The 21,394-nt window shown below is 46.1% G+C and overlaps 1 protein-coding gene across 2 annotated transcripts in view; it reads left to right on the top strand.

Moving 5' to 3' along the window:
• The first annotated feature begins 7 nt into the window (after window positions 1–7).
• Window positions 8–21,394, top strand: part of MAP2K6 (mitogen-activated protein kinase kinase 6) — a 109,699-nt gene continuing 88,312 nt past the window's right edge. For both annotated transcript variants that reach the window (XM_086355912.1, XM_086355916.1), the window contains exon 1: window positions 8–311. In XM_086355912.1, the coding sequence (XP_086212038.1) occupies window positions 296–311 (16 nt within the window). In that variant the 5' untranslated portion in view covers window positions 8–295. The remainder of the gene's footprint in view (window positions 312–21,394) is intronic.

Here is a 21,394-nt window from a genome sequence, read left to right on the forward strand (position 1 = left end):
GATACTCAGTTCCAAGTTTGGAGCTTTTAGCTGCCAGCCCTGGCCCATCATGTAGCTGCAGCACAGCCTTCCCTAACGTTGCAACTGGGGGAAAAATCACTTTCCAGTCTGCTTTGCAAGGCGTGCATTTCCATCTGGATCCCCTGGAAGTCCATCTGCTGCCTCGGTCAAGAGAAACTCCACTTGCATGAAGATTGCACGCCTGCAGCTTGCATCTTTGTTGCAAAACTAGCTACAGAAGAGAAGCCAGGCAAAGTCTTTTGTGCTCCCCTCCCCCATCAAAGGAAAGGGGAAAATGTCTCAGTCGAAAGGTAAGAGCCTATTTGCATTACTTGCAAAAAATGCAAAGGGTTGTGCATGCATTTATGAATGCATGGATGCAATTTACGCCTGGCGATTGCATTTTTAAGTTTGAGGTTTTCCACAGCTCAGTTGCATTTCCTGTTTAGTATGTGTCTTTTTTTTTTTTTTTTTGCAGACACAGAGAGTTCCTGTAAGGCAGGGCTTGCAGTTCAGCTGTGCATTGACGTTATTTGCATTCTTCTGCTAGGATTGCTGAGCTCTTTTTTGCCTTTTGCCCAGTCAGGAGAGATAGAGCAGGTTGGTAGCGTCTGAATGTGCAATGCTTTATATAATTATAAAATTCTGTAGTATGCACAGATATAATAGGTAATCTTATATGCGACAGGAATACGAACTTTTTAAAAAGTCGGTAGATGAAGATGAAAGGTAAAACTTGAGTTCAACTAGTAGGAAATTAATGTAATTTTATATTCCTTTGGGAATGAACCGTTGCGGTGCTAGTATTTAGCTACATTTCCATTGATATCGCTCTGAACATTAAGCAACTTTTGATTTTTAAAGGAAGTGAAGGTGAGTGATAGCATTTTACAAAAAAGCAGACAAGACGTCTTTCTCTTCCGAGATTTTGCACTTTACGCTAATTGCTTATTGGTTCACAGTATTTAGAAGCAGCAATAAGGACATCGATGTTTTATGTTTTCCCATTTGGGAGATGCTTTGCATCTCCAGGGAAAATATTGGGAGAAAAATTGTACTTCTAAGCTTTACCCCAAGGTGGGGGGACTGCACGGTTTCATTGACAACCATAATGAAATCTTTTAAGTGTGTAATTGCCTATATTTAGCATAGGTCAGAAGTTCAGGGTTATGGTTGTTTTATGTTTTTTTTTTCCTTGAAAAAAAATTTTATTTTTTTTACACAGTTGTATTTTACAGACCTAATGTCAGGCTGGGGGATTAAAAATATAGAGATCCTGAAGTGACATTATAGAGCTGAGGGTATGTTATCAGGTGGCCCTGAGACTGTGACTTGTTTCAGAACAAATCCTCCTTGACCATGGGGAGAGCACATGCCCTGTGAGAATGTATGGAAGGGAGAGGTGGGCGCCAGGGAGAGGAGGGGCTCCGCAGGGTGAGTGGGTGAGTCCCAGGGAGTTCAAGTGTGTCCTGCATGTCCTGCAGCTCTTTGGGGAGCTGTGTCACTTTTTAGTTCTGTGTGATGAGAGTGGGAGTCATACATCTCAGCCCAGGAAGGAAGTAGCATATATTCTCAAAAATTCAAAGTAAGGCTCTTTCCTTCCTCTGGGTATTGGGAGAAAATGGAAATCTGAAAAGCTAAGAGCGCCCAAGTACCTAGAAATTGGCATTGTGAAGTGCCAGTGTTCCTTAATATTGGTAAAACCTGTGAGTACAGTCTCCTAATTGAGCAGAGAAATAATAGCTTAAAAGGGCATTCCAGGCTTTGATGTACGAGAGAGATGGCATCTGGTTACTTTGTATTTGCTGTATATTCACTCACGCATTCGGGTCATTTTAGTATATGAGTGGCTGTGTATCTATGTATATATGTGTGTGTATGTGTTGGGCACAGGATTTGGGGACATATAAAAATATTTCATATGTAAGTGTTTCATTCAAGGAATTTACTTGTGTTTGGTGAAACAGAGCGTGTATGCATATCATTGGGATGCAAGATAATTGCTTAGATCATGAAGCGAAATGGTGCATTTGTAATTTAGAGATGGCAGTGGTCTTCTCTCTGGGAGACAAGAGGGTAGTGCTCTAGTGAGCTTATCTTTGGACTTTAGGGTTTAAACTCAGTCATGTTTCTTTGTGAATTTTGGGGGCTCACTCCTAAGGCAGCTCCCTCCTAGCAGAGGAAGTTGGGAAGCTGACAGAGAAGTTAGCGTGACCCTCTTCCATGATGGGTGCTCTCATAATACATCGTGTGCTGGCAGTCCTTCACACGCATCCCCGTTTATCCAAGTGGTTGTCTTGATTGGATCCCATGTGGACGGTGGCTCTGGTGTGAACGTGGGATTCCTGTCCAAAAGGAAAACTTTTCGATGGAAGGAAGTGTGTGATTATTTCAGAAATGGCAGAGACTTTTGGCCTGGACTTTTCAGTGTGGACCTGGTCTAATTCAGCTACGGTATTCTCAAATGGCCAAGATTTTTTTTTCACAGTACCAAACTTCTTTGTAATACTATAACCAAATGAAATGAAGGAAAAGCAAAAGGTGGCTACAACCTCATAGTAGTGAAGAATTTAACAACATGTTCAATTCAAGGACCTTTACGAACCTTCTAGATCACTGTAATTCGGTTTTTCAGACCTCTAATTTAAGGCACAGCAGAGGCAAAAGAATTACAGACTCCCCGGGAGCTGGGAGGGCTGGCTGACTCCTCTCCAGCCTCACCAACAGTGAGATTCCCAGAAAGAATTTCTTAAAAAGAAATTTTGTTTTCCACAGTTGTAACTTTAGGTGGTAGGCTTTTCAGCTTGTTTATATTAGCTGTCTGGGGTTGAGCTGACATTTTTCAAATATTAAAGTGGCAGAATGCCTTTTGAGGAAATCTGAAATGTAAGTTAACAGGAAGGGCACCCAGAGAGTGCAGGAATTCCTGCACTTTACCGGAAGACAGGCTACAGGAAAATGTGTCATCTACATTACCCCAGAGAGTAAAACTATTGTTATCAGCCACAATGATCTGAGGGAGGGACGGCCAGAGGGAGGGAGTCTGGCATCCCCCAGTTCACCTGAAAAGAGAGAAAAAGTTGGACCCTGTTACCAATGCACTTTTCTCACCCCCTGCTCGACTCACCTTTAAAAAATATTAGTTTGTCTTTGTTTAAAATAGTGGTAGGTACATTGTGTCGTGGGGACTGTGTGTCAGGGACAGTTCAGAAGCCTGTAGAGGACAGTGACAGGCAAGGACTGTCAGGGGACCCACCCCTACTGTGGGCTTTTTGCTTCTGAAATTCACGCCAGCCTGGGAAATGGAAAGTGTACATTTCTCATTCTGTAAATTCCTTTGTTAAGTTGTACCCGAGAGACTTGTCATGCTTAGCCTGTAATCTGAGCCAGTCTGTTTTATAGTCTCGTGCATCTCAGGACATAAAATCAGAAGAGGTGGCCTGGGCTTCCTGGGTTTGTTCTGTAGCCATGTGGCATTCACGACTTTACAACACGCAGGTCAGCAACAGGGCTTCCCCGGGGGTCTCTGGGCGGTAAATCTGATGCTGGAGGAAAGGGTTGAGATTCTTGTTCCTTTGTTTTTCACAGATTAGTATCATTATAACTGCTTTACATTATCTTAAAGTTTGAAAGGTCTATAAGGAGTATTTTTAAAACTTAGGAAAGTGCCTAAATAATACTTTATTGTAGAAACAGTTGAAATTGTAGGAAAGGAAAACAAGAATCATTAGTGACTGCAGTGTACATTTAGGCATATATCCTTTTGGACTTTTTTCATATTCTGATATATATGTGAATATGAATAAATCCAAAATGTTTATAAAATGATTTAGGAGCCTTTGGTTCACTTGCCAATAATACTATGAAATAGTCAAAGTTACTATATCGCTACATTAATAATCTAATTCTAATACTAGAATTTATTTAAATAGAACATGAATGTTTATTGGCTTTCAATGTTATGAGCATTGCTGTGATAAATGTCCCAGTTCAGACATTATATATACTATGGCCTTTGACTAAATTCCAGGACATAGAACTACAGGTTACGAATCTCTAATTCTTCCCCATACTGCATTCTTTTCTTCACCTTTTAAAAATAACTCTTTTATTACTATGAAGACAATATATACTCATTGAAAAAAAAATTCAAGCGGAAGAGAAATTCATAAGGAGAAAATAAAACTCGCTCAGAGTTACAGAACCCACAGCCGATTCCTGCTGACTCTTCGGGGACTCCCTGCATGTGAACATACGTGCTGTCTTACACTGCATGTGGTATTTCGCAGCTCGCTTTATACTGGATCGTGTATCATCGGAGAGCTTTCCACAGGCATACACGTACAGCTTCCTCCTTCTTTTTAGCAGTTGCTCATTTTAATTTGTAAGAAGGTAACTGTTTCATCCGTCTCCAGTTGGACTCTCAGAGAGTTCCACTTTTTTACAGCTGTGCACAATACTGCCGGGACTATAACACCTTGAACACGTGTGTTTGTACGTCGGCCCAGCTGTCTCTGTAGGATGGATCCCTTGGAGTGGGAGTGCTGAGCGGAGGCTGGCGTGGCTGTGCTGCCCCCCAGGCTGCCAACACTGCTTCTTGCTCTCCAGTGATGTTTGCAAGTGTTCACGCGCTCCTTTTAAGCATCCTGGTAAATGTTGCCATGTAGATTACTCTTCAGAGAGGTGATGCACACGCCTGTATGTAAAATGGAGAACCACCTGAAGCACACAGGCGACTCTACACTCAGTGCTTGGTGGTGACCTAAATGGGAGTGAAGTCCAGAAGAGGGGGCAGCACGTATGCACACGGCTGGTTCACCTGGCTGCACGGCAGAAGCCAGCACAACATTGTAAAGCAACTACATGCCAATAAAAATCAATTTAAAAATAAACAAAATAAAAGAGATAATGAGCAAGGACCTACTGCAGAGCACAGGGAACTCTATGTACTACTCTGTAGTAACCTACATGGGAAAAGAACTTGCAAAGGAACAGATACATGTATGTGTATAACTGAAGCATTTTGCTGGACATCTAAAACTGATACAGCATCATAAATCAACTATATCCCAATATAAACTTAAAAAAAAAAAAAAGGTTATGCTCTCTTTCCTTCATCCTGGGTATAATAATTGGAAATTTTTTTTTTTGCCAATTTGATAACAAGTGTTACTATTTTACTCTCATTTGAATTTTTTTAGTGATAAAAAAGTTGAATTTTTCTTTTTGACATCTGTGTTTCATGTGTTTGAATTTTTTTCTCATAAAATATGTCTTTAAAAATTTTAATTTGGGGATCAGATTATTTTCAGAGTTAAGCCAGAACATTCCAAGATGGCAGAGCTTAGGTAATCATGGGTTCAAAGCCGGGTTCAACTTTCATGCGTCTAAACAGTTTAATTCCCTGGTGAGTTCTAATTTTAATTTTAACCAAAATGTCTTAAGTAAACATATACTTTGTAGACTCATTTTGTTCTACTGTCTGTAGCTATTCAAATCTGGATGACAATAATAAGAAAAGTATAATGATTTGATTTAAATTCCATCTGGAATTTACTAACTTCTGGACATCTGTGCATTTTCAGTTATCTCTACAGGCAAAAGTAGTTTTTCTCTGGTTTCATGAGTGATTCTTACCTAAGCACCTGGTTGTATTATGTGCATCGTGGCAGAATAATTCTTTTTTTTTTTTTTTAGCTTCATGCGTAACAGCTAATCATAAAAGGGGTTTCCTTTGCTAGATTTGTTGGAAGAATGAAGGCAAGGCTCTGTTTTGATGACCTCAGAAATTATATCAAGTCAGTCACCGTTCACATTTTCCTGATACAGCCTTCCTTAGTCAATTCTCCTATTTATGCACCTTGATATGAAGCAGTAGAATGTACAGCTGTGGAAAGGAGTTTTATAATCTAATCATCTCGTCTTACAAAGAGCGAACGGAAGCTCTGAAAGAAGGTGATTTGCCTGAAGACCTAGCCATGGGTGGGACTTACACCTCCTGATTCTTTGCCCCAGTGTTCTTTTCACTCAACCGCACACAAACACTAGGAATCCACATTTATAAAACATTTTTTCCAGAATCTTGAGGATATTTCACATTTTTTTGTTTTGTTTGTTTTTGTGGGAAGCATGCTGGCAGGCAGGGCCGACAGTACAATCAGCAGAGGTGCTTTCTGCACCCGAGTGAAACTGTGATACTTGATCACAGTGGTGGTTTTTTTTTTAATCAATTTTCTGCCAAAGGATATTTTGCAAGTGCTCTCATTTTAATTCCAGTGCCTACACTATACAGCTGCAAATTGTAGCCACTGTAGTTGTTTGCCTTTTATGGATCATCTCTGAAAGCCTCTTGCTAGGTAGCTAACATTTCTTCTTCTGCATCTTGCAACTCTGCCTCTTTGAGCTTATGAGCAATAGGTGCTCAGTGAATGTCTGACAGTGCAAGTATTTTTCATCAGTGGGGCTCTCTATCATTTTCCATAAAAGGTGTGGGGTAAGCAAATTATAATGCAGTTTTCCTGTGTTTCCCTTTCCACACTGATGTCTCCACTCCATCTTTGCTTGATTATTTGAAAGTTGCAAGGACAGCGTAAAAAGCAACTGAACCATTCCTGAAGAAGTGTCATCCTGCCTGGGCCTTCTAAGCAGGTTTAAAGATTTCGTGATCCTCACTCAGCTCAAAAAATATGCAGGACGAAGATGAGTTGTCTGGAGAGTCCAGTGGGATAGGATTGAAGTGAATTCCTTCATCCCGTGCTGGTTTTAGGAGCTGGTTGGCAAGTCACCTCTGAACTCGAGCATCTGAAAGGTTGTCAGAGATAAGCTGCCAGTTCTTAACAGCTGGCGGCCCTGTGACCAAGCAGGGACCTCTGCCCGGGTAAGCCCCAGTAGCAGGCTCCTCCTGGACCCACCACCACCACTGGCTTTGCTCCATCTCAGTCTTGTTCCCGCTCTGCTTCCTCACATATCTTCCTTCCTGTGAGCCAGTGCCTATGGTTTGGTACACGGTTCCTAAAACCCCCTCCTTCTGCTGTGGAAAGGTATTCACGTTATAACCTACATACACACACACACACACACACGAAGTCTATCACAAACCATCATAATTTAGTCAACTTAGTTCTGAGTTGTTCCTTATCCGATCTCTCAGTCGTGTCCGACTCTGCGACCGCACGGACTGCAGCACGCCAGGCTGCTCTGTCCTCCGCTGTCTCCCAGAGTTTGCTCAAACTCATGTTCATTGAGCCGATGATCTATCGAACCATCTCGTCCTCTGTCACCCATTGAATAGGCTCTTGTTGGATCCCTCTTCGTCTGTTTTATTTTCTAGTCTGTATATTTATCCTTAAGTTGGGTTGGGGTCACCCTTGCTTTTTCTTGTTTCCCCAGAGACAATTAGCTGTAGATCTGAAGCCATCACAGCCCACACCCGTTACCCAGAGCTATCATCCTCCTCATCGCTTATTATTTCTCAGTCACTTTTCAGGTGTTATGCTTTTGAACTTCACCTAAATCCCAGCAGGACAGGTAGGCGTATATGTGCTCAGTCGTGTCTGACTCTTTGCCACTGCATGGACTGTAGCCCGCCAGGCTCCTCTGTCCTCGGCATTTCCCAGGCAAGAGTGCTGGAGTGGGTTTCCATTTCTTTCTCCAAGGAGTCTTCCTGACCCAGCCATGGAACCTGTGTCTCCGGCATTGGCGGGTGGATTCTTTACCACTGAACCACCTGCAAAGCTCAGGAGGACAGGTACAGTTATTGCTAATTTACAAATGAAGACTCTGGGGCTTTGGAGAGTTCACTAACATGCCCGGGGCTGGAAAGCCAGCAGGCAGCCCAGGCAGAAAACCTGGCCTGTCTGGCTGCAGGGCCGAAGCTCATCACTGGGGCCAGGAAACCACAGCCTGAAGGCCAAATCTGGACCCACCTGTTTTTTTTTTTTTTAATTCATTTATTTTTAATTGAAGGATAATTGCTTCACAATGTCGTGTTGGTTTCTGCCATGTATCCACATGAATCAGCCAGCCTATGAGCCAAAATGGTTTACACATTTACCAATGATTGGAAAAAAGAATTAAAAAGAATAACATTTCATGACACAAGAAAGTTATATAAAATTCGAAGTCAGTGTCTACCGATAAAGTTTTATTGGGACACAGGTCTGCACATTCATTTCTGTGTGGTTGAGGGCTGCTTTCTCCCCGCAATTGTGTAGTCGAATCACTGTGATGGAGACTGCATGTCCTGCAGAGCCCAGAATATTGACTCTCTGGCCCTTTTCAAAAAAAGCTTGGTGACCTTGCCCTTTGTGACTTTCCTCAATCATGTGATGACTCCTGGTCCATATTACATTCCTCTTTGGCTTTAATTGGAAGTCGTTAACCTGGATGGCCACTCACCCGGGACGCAGCGGTGGCCTCGGGCCCCGCCCACAGGAAGCGTCTGAGTGGCGTTTCTCCCAGCCGTGACACTGGTGGGCCATTGCTCATTTCCGCCCGGCTGAGCGTCCTGGCTCGTTGGCCCATCCCGAGTCCTGTCCCCTATGCCCCACTCTTCCTGTTTGCTTTGCGTTTCTTTTATGTTCTCATCTTTCTTTTCCTGCCCCTTTGAGAAACTGATCATTAGTCTTCCCCTGGTCCCTTCATCCTCCGCTTCTTTGTCCCACATTTTGCGCAAAAAGCCAATGAACTAAAACCAAGGCATGCTCCCACACTGCCTGGCTTTTTGGTTTGGTATCGTGACACAGCTCAGGGCTGCCATCATGTCTTTTGTGTGGCCAAGGACAGGACCCTCCTTCCGTCATCATCCGTCTCACCCGGGCAGGTTATCGCCTCCTGCAAAGGCTGGAGCCACTGTCCCACCTGGGCTCGCGCTCAGTAACTCAATCGTGTCTGACTCATGGCGACCCCCTGGACTGTAGCCCGCCAGGCTCCCCTGTCCATGGGATTCTCCAGGAAAGAATAGTGGAGTGGGTTGCCATTTCCTTCTCCAGGGATCTTCCTGACCCAGGGACTGAACCCGTCTCCTACGTCGGCTCCGTTGGCAGGCAGATTCTTGACCGCTGATGCCACCTGGGAAGCCCATTTTCTCATTTGAGCTCCCCCAAATCTGGATGGACAGTTGCGTTTTGTGTGTGAGGATCCTGTTGCTTTGAGTCGCTGTGTATTAATATTTGAGGTTGTGTATTAATATTTATCAGGGAAGGTCCTGGCAAAGGTTCTGGAAATGAGGGAAGGGGACGACATGGAAGGAGGTAATGTGAAGACAGAGTTGCTTTGGATGGTTGAGCCCAGATTGCTCATCGTCTCCAAAGTGAGGTCTGCTTTAGCCCCCTACAAGGAAGTGCTGTCATTCCTGTGATCCAAGATGGTAGCATCACTGTGGAGGCTTTCATATTCCACATAACTGCACTCAGCGATGAACATATCTCATTCTCACCTCAGCAGGGCCTGATGTGATGATGCCCCATTTTGTATATGAGCACCTGAGGCCAGAGGTTAAATGTCATGGTTGATTGTGACAGAGCAGAGCTTTAATCACGGTCTGTGTGACCCCAGCACCTGATTTCCTGGCTCCTCCACTTGAGGGGCCACTCCATCATAAATGCCTGAACCCATTACCTGGAAGACACGGTTGGAGACAGAAAGCATGGATGGGTTCCGTGGGAACTTGTGCACACCAGGGTCACGTGTTGTCATTAGGAGGGGCTGACCGGTGTTTCCCTGTGGATAGCTTCCTTTTGAGATGTTCCTTTAAGCCTAAAATATTGAGTCTGACTCATCCTGAGAGTTCAGGTGGAATTCCAAGTACAAACTGCCCATTGGTTAAAGGAAGCTGGTTATGCTTGGTCTACTGACACACTGGTGTGTACAGACCAGTAGACAGAAATTTGTTGAGCGTCAGTAATGAATGGCAACCCACTCCATTGTTCTTGCTTGAGAATCCCGGGGACCGGAGCCTTGTGGGCTGCCGTCTATGGGGTCGCACAAAGTCGGACACGACTGAAGCGACTTAGCAGCAGCAGCAGCAGTAATGAATGGTGATTCCGTTACCTGTCTTAGAGTCTGTAACTAAGCAGATCTAAACCTTATGTGTTTCTGTGCACATCGAAGTGAAATTGCTTTAAAACAGTAAGAAAAAGGCATCCAGTCTGGCAACATATCTCAGTAGAGGACTAATGCCTTGTTGGGTTAATGATTTCCTTTTGTCTTGGTTGTTTCTATGTAGATGTGACAAGTACAGTTTCCTTGGAACTGTGAATGAATCTGCATCTTCCCTGTTTTCCTTTTCTACTGGAAGGTGTGGAAGAAACCAGAATTTCCTCTTTTTTGTGTGTGGTTGAAGAGGCAGGTGTGAATCTTCTTTCAAGGCGATGAATTCTCTCCCAGCTTTCTCTCAGAGCAGAACAGTCAAACCCAGGCTCCAGCCACTTCCTGTGATCCCCAAGGAAGCCCTGGGGGTGGATGGCCGGGTGTTCAGGGACAAGCTATTCATTCCTTTCCTCTGCGCCCCCTCCTCCAACCCCGCATGGGAAGGATGAGTTAGAGATAAGGGTGAAGCAAGAACCTGGAGAACCAGTAGGAGCAGAATGGTTCAGACCTGCAGCTCCCAAGTCCTACTAAATTTATAGATCAGTCTAACTGGAACTGACTTCTTTACTGCAAGTTTAAGCCTTTTATCCCAAGATAAATATGTGATTTATTTAAGTTTTCTTTTATGTACCTCAATAGAAATATAACATTTTCTCCGAGAAGATTCTGCTGGTTTCTAGTTAAACGTATTCCTAGGTATTTAAAAAAAATGTTTCTATTGCTCCTGTTAACATATCTAGAAGTATATTTATCATAATGATAGTATTAGTTGCTCAGTTGTGTCTGACTCTTTGTGACCCCATGAACTGTAGCCCGCCAGGCTCCTCTATCCATGGAATTCTCCACGCAGGAATACTGGAGTGGGTTGCCATTCCCTTCTCTAGGGGATCTTCCTGACCCAGGGATTGAATCCAGGTCTCCTGCACTGCAGGGAGAATCTTTATTGTCTGAGCCAACGGGGAAGCCACATTTATCAATATCTATCTATATATAGCGATATACAGAGTGATCTTTAAAATATATAATATATAAACAAATAACTTTAAAAAAACACTCTATTTTATATTGGAGTATAGCCGATTAACAATAGTTTATCGGCTATGAATTATAGTCAGTGGTTTCAGGTGGGCAGCAAAGTGACTCAGCTGGACGTTTACATGTATCCACTCTCCCCCAAACTCCCCTCCCATCCAGGCTGCCACATAACACTGAGCAGAGTTCCCTGAGCTGTACAGCAGGTCCTCGTTGGTTATCCATTTTATTTTATTTTTTTATTTTTTATTTTTTTTGGTTATCCATTTTAAATGAAGCAGCTAAGCGGATACCATTTTGACTGTTATGTTCAAGATACCTTGTTGGGTGGAACAGACAGAAATGCACTCTGCTCTATTTTTTAACTTACTAGGAGCCTTGAAGAATCTACTTGATTTTTACCTTCCATTTCCTGACCTGCTGGATGGAGACTGACACATTCACAGCATTGTTAAAAAAATTTAGCAAGATGGGACTTCCCCGGTGGTCCGTTGGCTAAGACTCGGAGCTCTTAGTACAGGGGGCCCGGGTTGGGGAACTAGATTCCATGTACCACAACGAAAGGTCCTGCATGCCGCAACTGAGGCCTGGAGAAATCAATAAATATTTTTTAAAACGATAATATTTGTAAGGTACTTAAAACAGTGCCTGGCACATAGTAAGCACTCAATAAATCATAGCTATTAAAAAGAAAATTAAGCAAGGCTATGTGTGTGATGTGCTTTGGGCAGTGCTTGGCATTTGCTTATTACGCAGTATTTATTGAGACCCCTGCTGGGTTTGAGGCACTGGGCTATAGTAAGCTGGCCATAAACATAACCCTCTCTCTTTCTCTCCATCTGCTTAAGGAGCTTATAGTCTAGTGGGAGGTAAGATTGCAGAGAAATGTGTAGAATACAAGCTAGAATCTTAGATATGCTTAGAATAGACACTGTGGATTAAAAAGCCTTATAGATGAGGAGGAGATCAGGAACATTTTTACCATGAGTGTGTAAGTGTCAATCAGATTTTCACAGTCGATGAGAATGTCCTGACAAAGCTAGACAGCATATTAGAAAGCAGAGATATCACTTTGCTGACAAAGGTCTATATAGTCAAAGCTATGGTTTTTCCAGTAGTCATCTATGGATGTGAGAGTTGGACCATAAAGAAGGCTGAGCGCCAAAGAAATGATGTTTTTGAACTGAGGTGTTGGGGAAGACTCTTGAGAGTCCCTTGGACAGCAAGGAGATCCAACCAGTCCATCCTAAAGGAAATCAGTCCTGAATAGTCATTGGAAGGACTGATGCTGAAGCTGAAACCCCAATACTTTTGCTACCTGATATGAAGAGCCAACTCATTGGAAAAGACCCTGATGCTGGGAAAGATTGAAGAAAAAGGAGAAGGGGGCCACAGAGGATGAGATGGCATCACCAACTCAATGGACATGAATTTGAGCAAACTCCAGAAGATCGTAGGGGCTTCCCTCTAGCTCAGACGGTAAAGAATCTGCCTACAATGCAGGAGACCTGGGTTCGATCCCCAGGCAGGGAAGATCCCCTGGAGAAGGGAATGGCAACCCACTCCAGTATTCTTGCCTGGGAAATCCCATGGACAGAGGAGCCTGGCAGGCCTTGAAAAGAGTCCACGGGATCACAAAGAGTTGGACATGACTTAGTGACTGAACGACAACAAACACAGGCCGAACAATTTCTTAGAAGAATGAAAAAAGAGAAGATGGCCTTAGGAAAGTCTCTGGAGTTTCGAAGACCTTATGTATGTTTTCTAAGAACTTCCTTTTTCTACTTACCTCAATACTGTACTTACTGCTTATGATCACAATAGGTTAACAAGCGAGACGTGTCCTATGTCATACTTTTAGGCGGTTTTTTTTTTTGGATTGTGGAAACTCCAGGAAACCTAGAGGTTAATAGTTAAACAAGTATATCGTATCAGCTGGGTTTATGGGCACAGTGTAATTATATAAGCAAGCTGTTGGTTCAATAATCAGCGTCTTTGCTAGGTCACAGAATACTTTCCAGAGCATGACCACAGCTGCAGTTTCATTTTTTTATAACCTGCCAACCTGCCTTTTCCATTTCTCAGTCCCTTCTCCCTCTTCTAGAATCATCTGAAGGCAGTTGAAAAGAAGGAAAAACATCCTTCGAATTTGCCTTTTACTTTTCAAAAGTGAAAGTGTTAGTCGCTCAGTCGCGTCTGACTCTTTGTGACCCCCTGGATTGTAGCCCGCCAGGCTCCTCTGACCATGGAATTCTCCAGGCAAGAATACTGGAGTGGGTTGCCATCCTCCAGGGAATCTTCCCAACCCGGGGATTGAACCCTTGTCTCCTACATTGGCAGGGAGGTTCTTTACCACTGAGCCACCAGAGATGCCCCCTTTTACTTTGACCTGAGGAGAAATGCTTTAGAAAGTTCTTTGTTTTACCAAACTTACTTACTCAAGCCTGATACCAGGGGCTGGCCAGGGAGTTCATACATTTTTTGTGTGTGTTTTTAATTTCAGGAAAATTCCATGTAAAAGAGAAATATATTTAATACAGTTGGCATTTCCATACAATTGTTAGGTTACATTCGTTTTTTTTCTTTCATTATCTTGGTTTGACAAACACAGTGGCCTACAGCTCTGGAGTTCACAATAGACTATTTCTCGGTGTAGTAAGTACTGAGTCAGCTTCTTTCTCCTCGGTGACTTCAGTCAACTCATGGTCTGTGGAGTGGAGTAGGTGGGTGGGTTGATCACTGCCCCCCTGCCCACCCCCTAGTCTGAGTCAGGAAAACCATGGGGCAGCTTGTGTGTCGTCACCTTGCTGAGCAGTTAAAAGAGACCACGTGACCCGACCAGGGGGATAGGACCTGCCAGGTCTGTGATCTCCCGCAGGTGGCTTGCCAAGTCTCCTTGCTTGGGACTTTGCTCCTGAGTAAGCTTCTATTTTTATAGATAAAGAAGGGGGAACATGTAGATTTAATTCTGAAATTGATTTAAGAATGAGATGGAAATTTGGATATGTCAGGGTTGTTATTTTTTAGTCGCAAAGTCATGTCCAACTCTTTTGCAACCCTGTGGACTGTAGCCTGCCAGACTTCTGTGTCCATGGGATTTCCCGGGCAAGAATACTGGAGTGGGTTGCCATTTCCTCCTCCTGGGGATCTTCCTGATCTAGGGATGGAACCTGCGTTTCCTGCATTGGCAGGCGGGTTCTTTACCGCTGAGCCATCTGGGAAGTCCACGTTTAGGGTAGGATGATGTTTTTTCAAGTTACATTTCAGTCTTTCTTTTCTGATGTGACATGTCTAAGGATAAGACCTCAGGTGGATGAGACTGCGTGTGGGAGGCCGAGGGCCAGGTATTGATATTTCATGGTTGACTTTAACATGCATTATTGAAGAATTATATAAATAATCTGCAGCTTGCCCTGGGCTCGGTGACTACAAAGTCAGCTAGATTTCCATCTCTACCTTCAAGAAGCTCACCGACTGGGGGGATGTGTTGGTTTGCAGGGGCCGCTGTAATGGAGTACCGCTGATGGGGTGACTTGCACAACAGAAACGCGTTGTCTCTCGGTTCTGGGGGCGGGAAGTCTGAGATTCAGGTGTCAGCAGGGTAGATTCCTTCTGAGAACTAACCAGGGACTGTCCGCTCTGCTTCTGGGGGCTTGCCGGGGGTCTTTGGCATTGCTTGGTTCCTAGAAGCAGCTCCCAGATCCTTGCCTTCACTGTTGCCTGGACTTCTCCCATGGAGGTGCCTTTGTCAAATTTCTCCTTTTTATCCACGCATCAGTCCTGTTGGGTTGGAAGTTCACCCTAATCCTGTGTGACTCATTTTGATGATATATTTGTTGTGGTTCAGTTGCTCAGTCATATCCCACTCCTTGCGACCCCAGGGACTGCAGCCCACCAGGCTTCCCTGTCCTTCAGCACTCCCAGAGTTTGCTCAAACTCATGTCCATTGATGATATATGCAACCGCCCAATTGCTCTGTCAGAGAAATTCTCCCTTTCTGAGGTGCTGGGCGTCAGCAACTTGGGGGAAGGGCCACAGTTCAGTCCACAGCATGAGAAGACGAGCATGTCAGCAGGTTAACGCTACGGCATATGACTCGAGTGTCCGTTCTGGTACGAGGTGCAGAGGCAGGAGAGGGCACCCTCCTGAGGGAGAGCCTGTGGGTCTGGGGGGGATGCCACCTTGGCAGAACAGAACTTCGGGTTTGGTGCTTTTTGCAAGAATCAGCGAGTAAGATGGGAGACTTGCCCTGTGGTCCCTGAGCCCACTACCTGCTGTTTCGTCTGATTTTCTGTCATTAGTGACAGACCGGATTCTTCTAAATTAGGGGAGTGGGGGGAGGTGTGTGTGTGAAGGTGGAGCCCACACACACACACGCTGTTGCTGTCTTGATTCCCCAAACTTAAATCGTGCCTGGTGGTGATGACGAGACCGGCAGGGTGACCCTGTCAGAGGTCGTCCCAGGCCCTTCCGTGTGCAGACGTGGAGGTGGGCCTGGGGAGTTGGGGCATATCCTGCTTTGTAACAAACGGTTCCAGTCCTCACGGAACAAAGCTTAAGAGGGACTGGGAGTGAGTAAGAACCAAGGATCTGTAGCCAGGCAAAGCTTATTTTTAGCAAAGGCCTGTAAGCCTTAAAAAAAAGTACTACTCGAGTGTTACCAAGCTCTTCCAATATTGATTGTTAACAAGAAGTCTTTTCAACTTGTGTGTCTATTTATTCCTGTTAATTGTTGTTTAGTCATGTCCGAATCCGTGCGACCCCACGGACCGTAGCCCCCAGGCTCCTCTGTCCCTGGGATTCTCCAGGCAAGAACACTGGAGTGGGCTACCATGCCGTCCTCTAGGGGATCTTTTGGACACAGGGATTGAACCCATGTCTCCTGCACTGGCAGGCGGATTCTTAACCACTGAGCCACCTGGGAAGCTCATTCATGTTAATAGGCAGTTTTATTTTCTTGATGTGGTTCTGAGTATGTTTAGCACAGAATTTTGACTCAGAGTACCAGGACCAGTTTCAGGAAGAGGGGACAGTAAAGGATGAAATGGTCAGGATGTGTTAGGTGAGGTGGCAGGGGAAGGTCAGGGGAAAGGGACTTCCCCCCAGGTTAGGACAGATGTCCGTCATCTGTCCTTGTGCTGCCATGGGGGCACCCTGCTGATGGGGCGGGGCCAGGGGGCACCCAGAACAAGCCACGGGAAGGTAAGACCTCCCCCAGAGCTGGGTGCAGGGTCTGGGGGCAGGTGATCCAACAGAAAGGGGACAGGTGGGCAGGAGGGTGTGGCGGTAAGGCGAGAGTTAGGTGAGTGACGATGGAAGGGAACAAGGAAATACTCAACAGGGCCGTCAGTTGGGAAGCAGGGATCAGAGAGGGAGACGCCCTGAGGACCTAGGGTGAAGAAGTCCAGCTCGCCTGTGCATTTTTGTTGGCTCTTGGCGCTGCCCAGGCGGTGCTAATGGTAAAGAACCCGCCTGCCAAAGCAGGAGACGTGGGTTCGATCTCTGGGTTAGGAAGATCCCCTGGAGGAGGGCATGGCAACCCACTCCAGTGTTCTTGCCTGGAGAATCCCGTGGACAGAGGAGCCTGGCAGGTTACAGTCCGTGGGGCCACACAGATTCGGTCAGGACCGAAGCGACTGAGCACACGCGTGCTGCAGCTGAGAACCGAGCGTCCGCCTCGCCTGTTGCCGGCAGCTTCGCAGCAGTCTCGGTCCACCTGGCCGTGGTGTGGTCTTGCCTTCCCGGCGGCCCGTGCAGCCGGGTTGGACGAATATGCGGGAAAGGAGCGCCTGGAACGCGTCTGCGGCTTGTTGAGGCCCGGGATCGTCTCCCCGCCGAGCGCCTGCACAGGGCTCTGACGCGGGATCAACAGGCTCAGAGGGAAACAGGAAGTGGGGAAGCCACTGGATGCCCAGGACTCTGGTTCTAGGACTGAAACCGGCCTCCGATTTTCCATCTCCGATCAGGAAGTGAATACGGCCTCATGTGAGCAAGCAGCCCTGACTCCTCGTCATCCGCTTCCGAGGCAGGGACATCCCTGGCGGTCCAGTGGTTAAGACTCTGTGCTTCCAATGCGGGGGTCGCGGGTTCCATCCCTGGTCAGGGAACTAAGATCCCGCGTGCCACGACGTGGTGAAGCCAAAAATAGCCGTTCCAAGGCAAATCTGGGAATAAGAAATCCAACTTCTGGACGAAAGTTTGTGCTGCTTTTCTGTTCTAAAAAGGGCCTCACGGGGCACCTTAAGCTAGGCTAATACGGGGGTTGCGGATTTCTAGCTTCCGTTGTGTCCTACTCTGCGACCTAGACACTTTCATTCCCATTTATGACACTCCATCCTCAGTAGGGAGTGATTTTTTTGATGCCTACCTTGTGCAAGGGTTTGTAATAAGCACCAAACTTATTAGCACTAATATTCAAAAAAACCCAAGAGGCAGGTAGAATTATCCCCATTTTACAAAGGAGGAAACTGGAACTCATGTTAATAAGTTGCCCAGGACCCTACCGTTGGTGGTTTGCAGTGCTGGGATTTGAGTCTGGTTCACTGAAATTCCACAGTCTTGTGTTTTTCACTATGTAACCGCCCTGTGAAAATAGTGAAAAACAGAAACACTCTATTGAACAATGAAAAGAGGAGAGCTGACGTCACAGGTGCCCGCCTGGTGTAACTGTGATGATGGAGAATGAGAGCTTCAGTGGAGAGATGCTTATGACCCAGCAAGAGTGGATGCAGAAATTCAGGCGGAATGATTGCAGGTCTGTATGTGTTTGTGTATTTGTGTGGTTACTTCTACCTCAAATCAAAGAGTCTTTATTAAGGAGGTACTGCTGAGCCTGTAGGAACTGAGGAAGGCATTTCTGAGTCCCCTCCTCTGTCTCTCCCTACCCCGGGACCCTCATTCTGCTTTTTCCCAAGAGTCTTTACTGTTTTCCCCTGCAGATGAGGCGTTGGTACCTTATCAGTAGGCACGGGGTTTAGAAGAGCCGCCAGCCCAGCATCTCTGTCACTGTAGCTGAGTCCCCACCATTCTTTGACTCGTTACCATCTCTGGTCTGAGATCAGACTCTCTATTTTGCCAAAGGGAAAAAAAAATTCGGAAGATGAGAAGCTGGATCTGAGCTAGCTGTTCTTGTGCACAAGGAGCATGAGGAGAAAACACAGGGCCCGCTGCCCACGAGGTAGGGACGCAAGTGAGGCCCGTGCACTGACAGCACGAGGCAGGAAATACACGAGCAAATGAGAACAGTGAATGCAGCTGCTTAGCCTTAAACTCGAGTGAAGCTTTGACAGTAGTGTGACCTGTGGCAGTTTATGTTTGGGTGATATTTTTAAAACTTGCATGGTATGAACAATGGAGAACTTGGTTATTCAGGAAGGAGCTGTGTCTATTGATATTCGCTTATATTGTCTATGGGTGGAAAAGGCTCAGACCGTATATGCTATCCTTTGTCCTGTTGCTGGTTGCCTTTGTAAGGAGCCCAAGTGAGCAGTAAAAAGATCACTAATACCATCTGGTGCTACTGAGTCGATGCCCTTGAACTGATAAACGGCACAGAAAAGGCGCCGTGATGCTCTCCAGTGGCTGAGAGATAAATACAAGATTAACTTTCCACTGTTGTGACAGTTGGCCAAGTGTATGTGGACAGGGTCTGGGCGGTAGAGAGACACTGGCGGAACGTGAAGAGTTTGGAACCACGGTGATCATGTCTAGTCGGGACCCTAGACACCATCGGCCAAGCGCTTCCCTTTGAGCTGCTGCTGTTCATTTGCTCAGTCGTGTCTGACTCTTTGTGACCCCGTGGACCGCAGCTCGCCAGGCTTCCCTGTCCTTCAGTCTCTCCTGGAGTTTGCTGAGACTCGTGTCCTCTGAGTCGGTGATGCCATCTCACCCACTCCCCCCTCCTTCCCCTCTTGCCTTCAGTCTTTCCCAACATCAGGATCTTTTCCAATGAATCAGCTTTTGCATCAGGTGGCCAAAGTACTGGAGCTTCAGCTTCAGCATCTGTCCTTCCAATGAATAGTCAGGGCTGATTTCCTTTCGGATGGACTGGTTTGATCTCCTTGCAGTCCAAGGGACTCTCAAAGAGTATTCTCCAGCACCATGATTCAAAAGTATTGATTCTTTGGCACTCAGCCTTCTTTGTGATCCAACTCTCACATCTGTACATGACTACTGGAAAAACCATAGCTTTGACAATATGGACGTTTGTCAGCAAAGTGGTATCTCTGCTTTTTAATATGCTGTCTTGGTTTGTCATAGCTTTTCTTCCAAGGAGCAAGCGACTTTTAATTTCATGGCTGCAGTCACCATCTGCAGTGATTTTGGAGCCCAAGAATATAAAATCTGTCACTGTTTCTACTTTTCTCCCCATCTATTTGCCACAAAGTGATGGGACTGGATGCCATGATCTTAGTGTTTTGAATGTTGAGTTTTAAGCCAGCCTTTTCACTCTCCTCTTTCACTCTCATCAAGAGGCTCTTTAGTTCCTCTTCACTTTATAGATGAGGCAATTATGATCCAGAGGGTAAGTCATTGGGAAATCCAAGGTCATAGTGTATTAGGTCAGGAGGACAGGTCTCCTGACTCTCGCGTGGGCTGTTGTTAGCATCCTGGGTGCATCTTGGTGCTAAGCCAACCTATGCCTCTCTGGAGAGCCCTTACACTCACCCCATGAAGACAGAAACTGACTCCCAAGTCCTAAAGATTAAAAATGCACGAGCGCCAGGCCCAGAAGTCAGGACCTCTGCTCATTCCATTGGTCATCAGATGACGGAATGGGTCTGTTCAGTCCTGCACATAGTCATTCATCCACCTGTTCATCCCCTGACCACGTGTTAGATGCTTCTTGGTGTGGTTCACGGCACCTGGGAAGGTGCAGAGAGGTGATTCCAACTTGAAAGAAGCTCACGTTCTAATGAGGGAACGTGCGTGTGTACCAACATTTGTGATTTAACAAGAGCTCAAAGGAAAGGTTGGGCTTCCCAGCTGGCACAGTGGTAAAGAACCCGCCTGCCAATGCAGGAGATGCAAGAGACAGGAGTTCCATCCCTGGGGCGGGAAGATCCCCTGGAGGAGGAAACGGCAGCCCACTCCAGTACTCTTGCCTGGGAAATCCCATGATTTCCCTTTGCATCCCATGAACTCCCATGAGAGGAGCCTGGTGAGCTACAGTGCACAGGGTTGCAAAGAGTGAGACACAACTGGGCATGTGCAAGCAGAAAGGCTGAGCAACTGCTTGGATCTTGGAGAGGGAACAGGAGACCTGGAGAGTGGGTGGGGGCAGGGAGTCCAGGCAGACCAGCCCCAGGCTGGGGGAGCTGTGTGTGCACGCATGCGTGTCTGGGAAGTCCTGAAATCGTGTGTGTCCACAGTGCTGGGGGTCCTCCGGCAGGGCAGGGAGGTGAGGCAGGGGAAAAGGCAGGGCCACGGGAGGGGAGACCTTGCGGCTTATTCGTGGCCGGGCTCCCGTCCACAGCATGAAATTCTCCCGAGAGGGGCTTTCTTTCAGCAGCTAGATGAATATAGTTTTGTATTTTAGACTCAGCGCTGCATGTCTGTCCCTTGGCAACAGGTTTTGTTAATATTCTGAGCCGGGTTTAAAGTGAAGAGCCAAATTGGCAATGAAGTGTCTTCCTTTGGCAAGTCTGACACTACCTTTATCAGTAGGGGAAAAAAAAGAGATATCAAGTTTTATGGGAAAGCGTTCGCAAGGGTTGATTAGTATTGGTGGTTCTCTTTCCCTCCCATCTGATGACTCAACTCATAGCTCACAGTGACGTTTTGTTGGCACTTGGCCAGGTCTTGCTCACCCGGAGGCCTGATGATAAGGTTTTCATTCATGGGGGCAGGTCTCCCACCCTGCTTCTTCTGGTTTTTAGCTGGGGAGCTTGACATTCCTGCCTGCTAAGCCCCCGGGGAGATGGCATGCTTACTCTGTTGGCTTTTCTGGCTGAGGGCAGGCGAGCACTGCTGACAGATAAGGGCCTCTTACTGAGCAGAAACTGCAGCCCGAGTGCTCAAGCCTGAGGCTCTAACTGTCCGAACCTTTGGACACGAGTCCTGGTCTCTGCAAAAGGCAGACTGCTCTATGAGCCCCAGCTGGCTATCAACGTGTGAGATGGGGACTCTTCCCTGGTGGTCCATGACTAAGACTCCGAGCTCCCAAGGCCGGGGGCCCGGGTTCAGCCCCTGGTCAGGGAAATAGATTGCACAAGCCGCAGGTAGGACCTGATGCAGCCACATAAATGTGCTTTTAAAACAGTGCAAGAGGGAG

This window comes from Bos grunniens, chromosome 19, assembly GCF_055505025.1.
Source record: "Bos grunniens cultivar Pamir isolate PY7600 chromosome 19, Bosgru_T2T1.0, whole genome shotgun sequence".
Lineage (NCBI taxonomy): Eukaryota > Metazoa > Chordata > Mammalia > Artiodactyla > Bovidae > Bos > Bos grunniens.